The following is a 12,953-nucleotide window of genomic DNA, read 5'->3' on the forward strand; positions in this document are numbered from 1 at the left end:
AACGAGTTAGAGATATATTGACGTATTGTTCCTTATGGGTTATTCTCAGATGGCAGAGTGTACAGGCAACGAGAAGTGTATGTGTGCTTGCGTAGCAGCCAGGTACATTGGCTTTTCACTGGAGTCTGGTATTGAAATCCCAAACCTGCTTTCCCCTCGATGTTGCCTGGACTGTGGCAGTGCATACTAATCTTGGTGTTTAGATTTAGACCAAGTGTGGTAGCATATCTGTGGTTGCTGTAGAAAAGTGTTCTGTGTGCGCTTCTGTGTTTTTCAAGCTGGGCATGCACTCCAGAGTGAGTGTTTTGGGGTTTATTTTTCCCTGTGTGCTGCATAGCAGTAGAGGTTGCTGTATTTCAGGAAGGAGTATTTATCTTAAAAGGTGTACACTGGCATCTGAGAAACACAAAAAGTTAATTCTAACATCTTGCTATCAGGTAGTCTGATATTTCAGCAGACAGTGTTCAGGCCAGCAGTATTTCTGTCTTTGCTTCAAGTGAAGGACAAAATTGGCACCTCAAAATATCTATTCCTTTTTGTCTTTTAGTGCTCTGAATCGCTGACCAAGAGGTACTGGGCTTTGTGCAGTTATAGTTTTCTAGAAGTGACCAAACAAAATTTTACATTTCTTTTAAATTATTTCTGTCAATGTGATGCCTCAAGCCAGTACAATCAAGATGTTTGTAACCTCTTGGTCTTTATTTAGGTGATAGTAACGTTTCTGTAATATTTATTAAGTGTCTGACTCTTTAACCCAACTGAGTACTAAGCTACAAGATCTATTTTGTGTATTTTCTGTACACAGGAGGAATAAGCAAGATTGATCAAGCCTTGTGTGACTAGGCAGAGGCATATCTCTTTTTTTTTTGGTTGGTCAGGAAGCTCTTTCCACTCACAAGTCTTAGCAGCTAACCTGATTGTGAATTTGACAGCTGTGTTTGTAGGGAAAAAATTATTTTTACAGGTTTGGTTTTATAATTTTTTTTCCCCATGTCTGAGTGGGACAGAAGTGATATGTGTCTTAAATGACCATTTATGTGAGCGTGGACAGAATTTCATAACAATAGCTATAAAATCTTTGAGCATATATGATAGGTACATGTCTGTCCTGCCACAAAATGGAAGGAATCTGTATGAGGAGCTGTGTTGGCTTAGGTGTGTTTTGTTTCTCCGCATACTTCTGTTTCACAGCTCTGGGAGTGTGCTTACATTCGGAGTGTTTTTGCAAAACTTGAAGTCTCTATAGGAGGTTTAGATTCGAGTGGTTTAGAATCAAGCATTTCAAAGGAAATGCTTGTATTTTATTCACTCACTTCTTCAGAAAGAGTTTGAGGAGCTGAAAACAAAAGAATTTCTCACTTGTTGAGGCTGCTTGTAGCATAATTGTCTATTTCCTTCAAAATTCTTTTTTTATTTCTTGGGAAAGTCAAAACCAAAGTTATTCAGATTTTTGAAATGCTTATTTATGTTTTTTTGAAGCTGGATATACAGTTACTGATGGACACTTGTCTGCCTACCACTTTTGTCTAATTTATATGTAAGAATGTGTGGGTTTGATACCAAATTGGTAATCACAGGTGTGTTACTGCACACCAGTGTGTGTAATAATACTTTACAAAAACATTGCTGGGATTGTTTAATGGGATCTAAAAGCCTTGTTTTTCCCTTGAAAAGAGATGGGGAATGTGTTTGCTTCCTTTACCGATGATGCCACATTTTCCAAGGTTTTAAGATTCTTTTGCTTCCTGAGCTACCTCTAGAATAGCAGAATTAGCAATTGAGGTTGTTGGGGAAAGGTAGTAGAAATAGAAACTTATAAAATCTGATTGGAATTTCTGTACTTAAACAGCTCATTGATTAACTTTTTAATTCCTTTCATTATGTTTAACTGAAAGAAAAGAAATTTAGACCCTTAAATCCTTCTTTGGTATCAACACAATTGTGTTCACATTAAGACAGTTAAAGGCTTAATTGTGTAAAAGGCGCTTTCACCAAGTTAGCGCCTTTTTCAAGCTGACTTACTGGCTGGAATCATTGCATGCTGTTTGCTTTGTTTGAGGCATGTGCAGGTGGGAGACACTGCTGTCCTTTGGAATTACTGCCACTCACCTTTCTGTCACCAGAGTTGTGTTGGCTGCCTGCCTATTGCAGAAATACCTGCTGGCTCAGTGTAAGGGACAGTGCAGTTCTAGAAGACCTCATGCAAACTGTGTAGAGCATAAATGCAAAATACTTTAAAAAGCAGTTGCTTGGACAGTGATCTCCCACAGGGTACTGGTGACCGGTCTTCAGCAATCTTACTTCTGTATGAGGTAGCTGAATTCTAAGGGTAACATAATTCTAGCAAATGGCTTGTGTCAGCTGCTGTGGTAGATCTAACAAATTTCTTTAAAATATATTTAACATTTTTAGTTTGGCTTCTTGCCCATATCCCATTACTTTTTCTATGCTTTTCTCTGCTTTTTAGCTAGAGAGAGTATATAACAATTTGGTCAGGAGGAAGTGCTTGTACTCCACAAAGTTACCCCACATTTCAGTACTTGAAAAAATAGCTGAAGTGAGTCCTTAGAGGATGGCATTTTCTCAGCCTTTGGACATTTTTTTCTTCCTGTACCTTCTGCAGTTCTCCTTTGCTCTCTCCTTCTCCTTTTCCCCCAAATGCAGACACTAGAACTGGATGCAGTAATCTGATTAAAACATGCATGTAAAAGTAGATGAGCCTTTCTGTGCATTTCCCTGGCACTGTATAGGGATTTAACACTGAATTGGCTATGATGCCTACCTATATTTTTAAACTCTTGTGCAGCAACTGCCTTTTAGAATATGGCATAGTTGATGGTCCCTCTTTCTGAACTTGGAAAAGTGCATTTGCTCATGTTAAAATGAAATTGAAGTGAAGTTTGCAGAGCGTGGGCAATGGGTAAGTTGTATCTGGGGTTATCTTCTTGTGTTGTTTTGTTTTCCCTACTCATTTTTGGTGATTGTTAAGGTAAGTGGATCTTCCATGTTACTGGCCTTCCATTTTCCATAAGTGAAAATTTGGAAGCTGCATTTTTAGAGTTTTTTTTAACCTATTTTTCAGATAGTGAGCTGTGAGGATACCATTTTAAGAAATAAATTTAGATGAATTGCCATTGCAGGAATCTTGCACGTTTGACCACTTCAAAGCTATCTGAAACCAGCATTATGAATGTTAATTCTCAGAGTAATATTAGTCCTGCCAATGCCTTTTAAATACTCAGTACCCTCCTTCCTGTAGGAAAGATACTTGACTTTTAATACTTGTGAGAGTTTTATCCCTGTGGAAAAATCTTCCTTTGAATCTGTTGCTGCCCTCATGCAGGGATTAGATTAGAACTGCAGGAGAAGCATCTCCAATTCCTTGTGCTGTATTGGTAGGGCAGTGTAAGCTTAGAACAGCATTTTTGTTATTAATCCACAGACTCACAACTGACAAGAAGAGGGCAAAGAGTATATAGCAGCTCTGAGTGCAGATTCAAGAAGTTTGCATGTCCTTGTGAAGCTTTGTGTACTTAGTTCATGGGAGGGATAGTCTGAAGCAACTACAGACGTGCTTGTAGCTAAAGTTAAGGCTGTCGTATGATGTGATGCTTGGCTGTGCATAGCTGTAGGTCACAGTTTAGAGCTGTATTTTTATGCCCGTAGTCTTGCCCATTTTTTTCTGATCCAGCATTTTTGTTATTAATCCACAGACTGACAACTGACAAGAAGAGGGCAAAGAGTTTATAGCAGCTCTGAGTGCAGATACAAGAAGTTTGCATGTCCTTGTGAAGCTTTGTGTATTTAGTTCATGGGAGGTGGAGGGGCTGGTTGCTTTTGGTATTGGGCTGCAGCTTCTATTGTTTTAAACCTGTTGGAAATTTTTTTGCTCTAGTCCTCCAGTGCTTTGTCCTTTATGTGGATGTAGGAATTCTCATTGTTTTATCTTCTGTGAATACTATGTTTTATTTTTCTACATGAAGTGTTCTCTGTATTACAAATTGTTTACTAAACAAATTGTGCCATTTGTTCCTCCAGTTTATGTTGCATTATTAGTACATTTTTTCTGGAATAGGGGATACAGCTGTGAAGCATAAGAAGCCTGAAAGTTGTGTTACCAACTTAATGAAATCTGATTGGCTTCTTCCGTATGTTTGAAGAAAATACCAGAGGAAGCAGCCTTGTTTATGAAATATTGTATTCTGTGAATTGGGCCATGTGAGTCTTGCCCATTTTTTTCTGATCCAGCAGACAGATGAAAAGCAAGTACAGAGAAAAAGACATTATATGAAACATGTAAAAACTTGTTACAGTGATGGGAGCACAATTGGAAATGTAGCCAACTGAGTTCTGGCATATGTTTTCATTGATTTTCTGCTCTAATTGCCTGCTGTGACCGTGACTGCTATGTATGTGATTAATCTTGCAAAACTTGGTGAACCCACAGTGATAGATCATGATGGCTGAGAAACATTAGATTTTCTTATGTGTAAATTTAGAATGAACACCTTGTGTGTTGGAAATGATCTTTTGACTCCTTGGCTATTCTCAAGAGGTGCCATCTGATTTGATCAAAATGTTAAGGGTTTAATGCAGAATTTGGATTTCCAAACGAGTAAGTCAAATGAAAAATGGCTATTTAAAATTAAATAATTCAATAATTTTTTCAAAGAATAGAGAAATAGTTATTAAATGCTGTTAAATATGTAGTGGTTTTGTTTAGCTGTCCACCTTCACATACTTCAGCATGTGCAGAGTGTAGTTTAGAAAAAAACATAGAAATAGTACATGCAGCTGAGTTCTGTCAGTGCTTTCATGCAATTATTGTTGAAGTTACGAAATAATTATTCAGCTCCAAAAATTATTTCCCAGTTTATTTAACTGATGTTATATTAAACCATTTCTTTTACACAGTATAAAGTTCCCATAGAGCCTAAAAGCTATGTGACAAACACAGAAGTTTTTGTCTAAAACTCTGTGGATTGATGCTGTTTCAAAATATGCAGAGCATTCTTTTTTTTATTTTTTTTTTGTTGTTTAAATATTTCTAGCTCTATATGGCTGAAAATTAAACTGCCTCAGAGTTTTTTTTTCAGAAACATCTACGCTTTTGATTAAAAGATAGCTTCAAACACAACAGCTCTAAGAAACTATAAAGGTAAAAGGTGAGTTGATACCTAAGTTACTGCATACTAGCTATTACAAAGGGTTTTAATTTCTAAACTTGGAATAAAAAGGGGAGCATGTCACGTTTCTTACTCCTCTCTGTCTGGATGGCAATTACAAGAAGAGGAATGTGGATGGCTACATAACTTTTTGAAAGTAACACAAACCAATTTAACTTGAAGGGTAGTAATAGGGTAGATTCCAGATTCTGTGAGAGAAGGTGGGAAACATGCTTTGTGTGTTTTTGTCGACATAACTTGAAACTGTGGGGATTTCATCTTTGTCTGGCTTGTTGGAGCTGTCACCACGCAGACTAAAATGTTCAGGGCAATTTGTATTCCATGCATCTACCAGCTGCTCTGCTTGGTTTTCTCTCTCAATGGTGGTAAGAAAATCTTTTAAAACTTGCTTGAATATGTAGACTATTTCCCACGGTAAAACATCATTTTCTGCCAAAACTTCCCGAAATCTAGAAAAAAAACAAAAATTGAAATCTAATCATCGGCATTGAAAACTTTTCTCTTTCCTCTCTGGTCATTTGGGGGTGGGGGAGGAGGAAATGACTTGAGTTCTAGTGTCATTTTTTCCTTGCTGCCACATTTCCCCACTCACCTCCCCCAGAAGATTGTAAGAGGAAAAGAGCTCTAACAATGTACTGGATGAGCTCCAGCTATTGTGGATTGAAAGCGGCTGTAATTGGGTAGGCTTTGTTTTGCCTTTTTTTGCTTTTTTTTCTTTTCTTTTTTTTTTTCCTTTGGCCCATCTGGGTAACTTGATTTAAACTGACTTTGCCCTTAGCTGTATTCTGGGCTTTAAAAGGAAATGGACTTGTTCTGTCGTTTCTGAGTCCCTAGAAAATGTACCTAAAATGCAGGCATAGGAGAATTTTTTTTTTTCCATAAAATGCATGGAGGGATTTTTTTTTTTTTAATTTACACTGATTTTCAAGTTTTTAGAAGCTTTCTGGTATTGGAGATGGTAAGGCTGGATTTTTCCATAATGGTGCATTGCATTAGTCCTCTTATTTGATTTTTAGTTACTGGATTGCTGTTTAATAAATAGTAGGGATAAGTAACAGGAAAATCGGGAAGTATCATAAGGTCATACAAGATTTCCTTTGTTTGGATTAGACCAGGAAAATCCTGATTTAAAACTTCCTTCAAGTGCGACATATTAAAGTGAAGATGGAATTTCTAAAACAATTGTAAGAATGCTCTCCAGTTGCTGGTCATTGCTACTTTGGATGAGCAGAGCCAAATACAAACTTTGATTAGGTAGAGAAACATCTTACTTGTGATGGAGAACTCAGAGTCGGGGAAATACGAAACAATTACCTGCTGAGAACAGTTCCTGTTTGGCAAGGCTGGATTTGAGAGCACAGAACTTCAAGCTGCCGTTGCTCAGTAGCTGGAATTGTTGCTTGAGGGTTTTGGTAGTTCTTGAGCCAGTTGTAATCCATGCCAGTTTTCTGGACTTTTTGTTCATTTTCAATCTCTTGTAGTAGTCTTTCACGCTCTTTCAGGTGCCATTTCAACTCCCTCAGCAGGGTTTTTGTAACTACTTCTGATCCAGGACATCTTGTGGATTTGTAGGAATCAGTTTTTGACCATTTCATCCAGCCAAAAAGTGGCATTTTTAAGCTGAGGAAAGGAAAAAATTAATTTTGCTTGTCTGTCTAACTGTCTACTTTACCTGTAGACTTCTTTCTTAGGAACTGAATGTTTGAATGAAACTTTATTAAATATTAGAATAGTTTGCTGTACAAAATCACCAGGTCATAATGAAATATGACAAGTCTCGCACCTTACAATTTTTAATGCAAATATTATTGTATTAAATACAATATTTACAATATTTAACTCTTTTCTGAGTTAACATACTCTGTGAAATTTACAGCATTAGAAAGTACATATCTGTCACCTTGGAAATATTTAATATTTTATCCATAGTATACATGATTAAAAAAAAACAGGCAGGAAACCCCTAAATCCTATCTCGCAAGCTAACAAAAAAACCCCACAAAAAACCCAACTAAATAAGAACACTTCCTCCCAACAAAACACAAACCCCCAAACCTCAAAGATTTGAACTTACACATATATTTTAAAATGAAATTAATTAATTAGTAGTTAAGTGCTAGAACTCTGCTTGATCTGGTTTTACAACTTATGTATCAGTTTTTATTTAAAATGTTTTAATTATTGTTCACATAATCTGGAGACAGAAATCTGGTAGAATAGACTTCTAATTTGCACTTTGTAGCAAATCATGCACACACAAGCATGCAAATTGGAATAAAATAACATAAATTACCTTTGCAGTTGTCTGTGAACAGTGTTGTTTCAGGTGAGTTTGCTTGAAGGTCTCTTATTCTAGCATATCCCGTTTGCAGGTTGTTAGTACTGCTGGAAGAAAACAAGGGGTTTTTTCTCTTTTTCCTATTTTCTTTTTTTTTTTTTTTTTCATTTACTCAAACTGTGCCCAGAAAAAATGACTTTCTGTACTGAATATGACAGTTTAAGTTTTTCTGCTTTTAAGGTTCTTTTTCATCCTCTGTACTGGAGAGAAGCAGTAATCCATTTAACCTAACATGGTCTCTCAAATACTTTCTCCCAAGTCCATTAAGATCTCCTACCTTTGAATTGAGTTCTGCCGATGGCAGCAATTTGAAAAAAGATGGTAACAATTTCAAATGCTTGTTGCTAAATCCATCCAAATATATTGTTGGTAGTGAGATGAATAATGATAGTCTGAAGCAACTACAGACGTGCTTGTAGCTAAAGTTAAGGCTGTCGTATGATGTGATGCTTGGCTGTGCATAGCTGTAGGTCACAGTTTAGAGCTGTATTTTTATGCCCGTAGAGTGCTAAAAATAACTATGTTGCTTTTATCATCAAACTAAACTTTCAGGCCATTGAGATGCTGGAAGACTTATCTCCCATTAGAGGGGGATCAGGCTGTTCTGCTGTCATTTTTAAACAGCTAAGAATAGTTTTTCTCTAGTAAAGATCATCTAAAGCTTTTGTTAAGTGAGTGTTGACAGAAAAGAGGTATTTGACAGTTGCTCAGGGTTTTGTCGCTACATTAAATGTTTCTTCCAGATGAATTTCATCAATCTCATGGTTCTATACGTTTTCATTACTGTGCATAGCTGTTAGCATTTTTAATTAACATTTCAAATGTGTTTAAAGAAGCCAGACTGTAACACCTACAGTGTGCCATGAAAGACACTTTAATCTAATTAAAGGAATAGAATGATAAGGAGATGCAAATTGAGGTCAAACTGATCTAAAAAGCCCAGAATTGTAAGTCTTACCATAGACATTGCTTCTCTCTCAAGTGGCTGTCAGCTGCCTGCTCCCTGTTTCCTTGATGAATGTTTTGAGCATATCCATTTTTAAGGTTCGTTCTCGGGGATGGCACTGTGCACACTAAAGGTCGCTGAAGGAGCCATTTTCCGTTCCAGTTATCCAATCTCTTCCTATTAATCTAAACAGTAGCCATGGTGGAAGAAACACTGCCTTTCTCCTTGCCCTTGTTCTAACGACTCTGTGTGCTCCTCTTAAGTATTTTTCATCCCTACTTTTCTCCTTCCGCAGGTGTGTTGAACAGTTGGGAGAACAAAGGTTCTCTGAATTTGTTCTAGATGTCATACAACATAAAGGATGACGTGTGTGGCTGTTATTAAAGCTGATACTACTTATACATCGAAAAAATTCAAATGTCAGTATTAATCCTCTTCAACTGGAAGGTTTTCACATTGCATTGAATGTGGTACTATGAAAAAGGAAGGGAGCTAGGTTTATGATGACAGAACTGTCCTGACGGATTTTCAGATAGAATTAAAATGCTCCTTGCCACCTCCTTTACAGCACAGTTAACGTGTCACCACTTTTTTCCACTGTATCAATCTGCAAGTAAACTGCTGTACAGTGTAAAACCATTATATTGTCTTTGCAAATTAGAGATGCATACTGAAAGGTGTGCAAAGTAATTAAATGAGAAACCTACAACTTTTATTTTTCAACCTAAAATGGTTGCATCATTGAAGAGTCAAGGCAGGATCCTGAGGATCATGTGTATCTTCCCATTGGTAGGAGAGCATTGAAGCTGAAAATTTCTGTTGTTTCTACTTTTGTATGCAGTTCAGGTGTGTGAAGAGATAGATGACTGCTTATGTGGGGCTGGCTGTGGAACCTGGGCCTCAAAAGTAGAGCAGTAGTTTATGCAGTTTCTAGCCCATGGTTAATCCTGGAGACTTTGTTAAGAGTCAAAATTCTACCCAACTGTCTCTAAATGTATTCCTGGATTTAATGTGCTGTGTCAGGGTGAAAATTTTGGCTTGACTTTGGCTGATAGTGGGTCTGTTCCTTGAAGGCACTGTGAAGTATGTCTTTATTACTAACTTGCTTAATTATGTCTCAGTGGTCAACTCTGTGCATCCCCAGTCAGAACAAGGAGTGTTCTCTCGTATGTGTGGCAGAACAGCTGCTATAGTAAGGTTCTGGGTTTATTCTGTTACTTTCTTTTACCCTGAATATAAATTATACACAGTTCTATTTACTTCTGGATTTTCCCAAGTGTATTTAGGAAGTCTGTAATTAGTTTTTATTTGTCTGAGGTGAAAGGATTGTCAGTGTGGGGTTAGTACCTGTCATGTTAAAATAATTCCTCCTAAGGTAACGTTTGCACCCACAGTGATTGGTGTGTTCTGGGTATGGTTTGTATTGAAGAGCTGCAACCAAACTCAGCATTCTTGGAAGAATCCTCATTTTTGGAGTGGTTTTGTTCTGCCATGTGGGTGGTTTGGTGTGAAGGAGTAGAAGTTTGGGCATGGCTCTAACTATTAACGTGAAAATATCTGGTACTCTAAATCTCATCTGTTTGGGGAATTCCTTGTTTGTTTCCTCCTGTTTGACATCACAAATGTGAGGGAGAACTTGAAAATTAAGATATAACTTAGAAGTATTGCTTTTAAATTTGTTTTTTTTTTTGACAAAGCCAGTTTGAGTAGATGTTGGTGCTGAAGAGCAGTTTGTTCAAAACCAGCTCCATTTAACCAAATATTACACTGATGTGATATTTAACCAAATATTACACTGTGCTCACTGACGTGAGCATCCAGGCATGATAAATGGTGAGAATGGTTGGAGGACAAGCTTCTTATTCTTTTCTTTGGAAAATTTTATGGCGTCTGTACCACGTGAGGTGCTGTTGACTATGATAGTTGAAAGAAGCAAGAAGTAGCTCTCTTTATAAACGAGACTCAATGTGAGACTGAGAATTTCTTAGTTGACCAAAAGTGCTGATAGCAGATCATGAGCATTGCTACCTAGCTAACCTTTCAACACGTTGGGGTAGTGATGTATGTTCCCTAATTCTTCCCAGTATCTGTTGGTGATAATCATATACTGTGATTTGCTGCCATAGATGTTGTGTGAACGGCTGGTGATTGTTGTGGGTTGAGCCCAGTAGATACCTAAACATCACACATGCCCTTGCTTACCTGCTGTTCCTCCTCAAGGGAATAGGGAATGAGGAGTGGAACAGAAAAGAAAACTTGGGTTCAAAATAAAAGCTGTTTTAAAAAGTGGAACAAGAGAGAAGATAAAAAAGAGTGATGCAGAGGCAGACCCCCATTAGCACATCAGGTCTCATGGACAGACCAATGCCCAGCCAAGTTCTGAACAGCAGATGGCAAACTGAATTGAAACCCCACTCTCCTCCCTTTTTGTTGCTGAGCATGATACTAAATGGCATCTCTCTGGTCTGTGTTGTCTTCCTGGTTATCCCCTCTCCCAAACCCTTGTGCACCCACTAGCCTGTTTATGGGGAGCAGGGGAGGATGTAGTGTCAGAAGCAGAAAGCATTTGCACAGCATCCAGGACCTGTTCTGGAGTAACTAAAACATTTCTTTTCAGAAGTACTGATCTGGTCACAATTGTAAAACAGCATCATAGTGCTGCTGTGAAGAAAATAACCCTATCCTGTCCGGGTCCAGAACAGTTGCAAAGAAAGGTTGCCAATGCTCCCATCATCTGGGCAGAGGAGAGTTCAGAAACAATTTATCCACAGCTTTCACATTGGATGGTTTCCTTTCGTTCATAAGTGTAGTGCTACTCTATGGGTTTAATCAACTTTGTAGTGTATTTTTCTTTTGATTTGACAGAACAATTCGCTCTGGCTGTTTTGGGCAGCAGACAGATGTTGAGTCTACCTCTTCTGATCACTTTAGACAGCATTTGACTACTGCTTTTGTTTTTTTAACTATTATGAGTAAAATTTGCCATGAGCCTACCAAGAGGCCTCTTGGTAAGACTCCTTGTTTAGTCTTTTGCTGTGGCAGTGAACAACAGAATAATTTTCTTCTAGCAGTGTTAACTGACAGAAATTTGTGTAAGCTATCATTGCATCCTGGTGCTGAGATGAATAAAAACGGGACATGTTTGAAGCTGATTTCTTCCACTGTAGAATTAATGTCTCTGGTGCTGATGAGACATCACTAACAGGCAAGGGAGTTGCAGGGATCAATTTGAAATTGAGGCAATCCTGCTTTTAATACTAATCTTCAAGAGCATTCTTCTAAATTCAGAGCAGTCTCTTACTTGCATTTTATTTTTCTCAGAGATTTGTTTAATCTGGATTTTACCAAGTCAGTAACCAAATGCAGGAGGAGAAGCTCATCTCTTCTAAGAGTCCAGTTTTTTGAAGCCCAGCAGTTCATCCCACTGACATAAAATCCCAGGGCAGAAGACAGTAAATGGGAGGATTTGGGCTGTTTTATTCTGGCATTGTGTTTTGTGTTGCTTTTTGTGTTTCTTGGATTTTAACTGTGGATAAGGTACAGAACTATTAGTTTGACATATGTGTAATATTTCTGAGTTATTGAGTTTCCATAGTCTATCCAAATCCAAATATTAGCATTTGAGTTTTTCAGGATTTTACAAAATGGTTTTAGTGCTCTCCCTCCCTCTTTCTCCCCTCCCCAGCTAGTTAAGTTTTTAAAACAGGCAATCGGAATTACACCTGAGGAAGAGCAGTGCAAGCCTTTTAAAATGCTTAAACATGAAGACTTTTTCACTAAATCTAGCAAATAACATTTTAGAACAGCTCTCTTACAGGAAAAAAAGCACCTAACTGATTCTTAGATTCTTGAAATAATATGTAGTGACTTTGTGAAATCTGTATTTTAGTTTTTAATTTGTTACATTTATTCTGAATTCTATTAATAGTCTGTTTTTGCAGCTGAAATGTGGCTTTTGAATGACAGTACATGATTTCATTGAAGTTAGTATACTTCTGCAGGTAGAACCAATCTTTTGTGTAGAAAGCCAGCTTTCAGTTGAAAGGAAAGTAATTTTTAGTATGTCCTTCAGTAAACCCAGTGGAAGGTTATTTACTGTCATGGCAAATGTTCAGTTATGTAAAGTGTCACATTACTTTAGTTTCAGAAGAGAAGCTTTGAAACAGTCTGCTGTATATATCTTAATAAAATTGTAGAGCAAAATATTGCTCTCTATGTTATGAGGCTAAGTGTTTTTTTTCAAGTGATTTCCTCCCTCCCCAAAGATCTGTAAATAGGTGAATAGTTTGTGTGCGTGACAGAAGCCATGACTTGGGGCAGTCCTTCTCTTGTGATCTGTGAAATGGGTGACACTAGCTTTATGTTCAACTTCTAGTCCCATGTGCACAGGATTTTTTTGTGTTAAATGAGGCAGAACATAAATAAGCAGAAAGTACATCTGTAAGAATTTTTCAAAACTCAGTCCCAGGAGACTTTGATGTTT

General features: G+C 37.5%; 2 protein-coding genes across 8 annotated transcripts in view; one reads left to right on the top strand and one right to left on the bottom strand.

The window, feature by feature from the left end:
- The window catches only part of TDRD9 (tudor domain containing 9), a 70,632-nt gene that overhangs the window by 1,467 nt on the left and 56,212 nt on the right, over positions 1-12,953 (top strand). For 3 of the 4 annotated variants that reach the window (XM_038137493.1, XM_038137496.1, XM_038137494.1), the window contains exon 1: positions 5,646-5,866. The exons of the other annotated variant lie outside the window; for it this stretch is intronic. In XM_038137493.1, the coding sequence (XP_037993421.1) occupies positions 5,817-5,866 (50 nt within the window). In that variant the 5' untranslated portion in view covers positions 5,646-5,816. Of the gene's footprint in view, positions 1-5,645; positions 5,867-12,953 lie in introns of those variants that run through there. 4 annotated transcript variants of the gene reach the window in all.
- RD3L (RD3 like) lies at positions 4,856-8,791 on the bottom strand. Of its 4 annotated transcripts, none has more exons than XM_038137527.1 (4): positions 8,483-8,791; positions 7,480-7,568; positions 6,501-6,806; positions 4,856-5,635 (listed from the first exon to the last, which is right to left on the bottom strand). In XM_038137527.1, exons 3-4 carry the CDS (start codon positions 6,797-6,799, stop codon positions 5,338-5,340), a joined length of 597 nt encoding a protein of 198 aa, XP_037993455.1. In that variant the 5' UTR covers positions 6,800-6,806; positions 7,480-7,568; positions 8,483-8,791; the 3' UTR covers positions 4,856-5,337. The 4 variants fall into 4 exon arrangements, with proteins under 4 accessions (XP_037993455.1, XP_037993453.1, XP_037993457.1 ...); XM_038137525.1 differs by having other exon boundaries at positions 7,480-7,571; XM_038137529.1 differs by lacking the exon at positions 8,483-8,791 and adding an exon at positions 7,802-8,059.

This window comes from Motacilla alba, chromosome 5, assembly GCF_015832195.1.
Source record: "Motacilla alba alba isolate MOTALB_02 chromosome 5, Motacilla_alba_V1.0_pri, whole genome shotgun sequence".
NCBI lineage: Eukaryota > Metazoa > Chordata > Aves > Passeriformes > Motacillidae > Motacilla > Motacilla alba.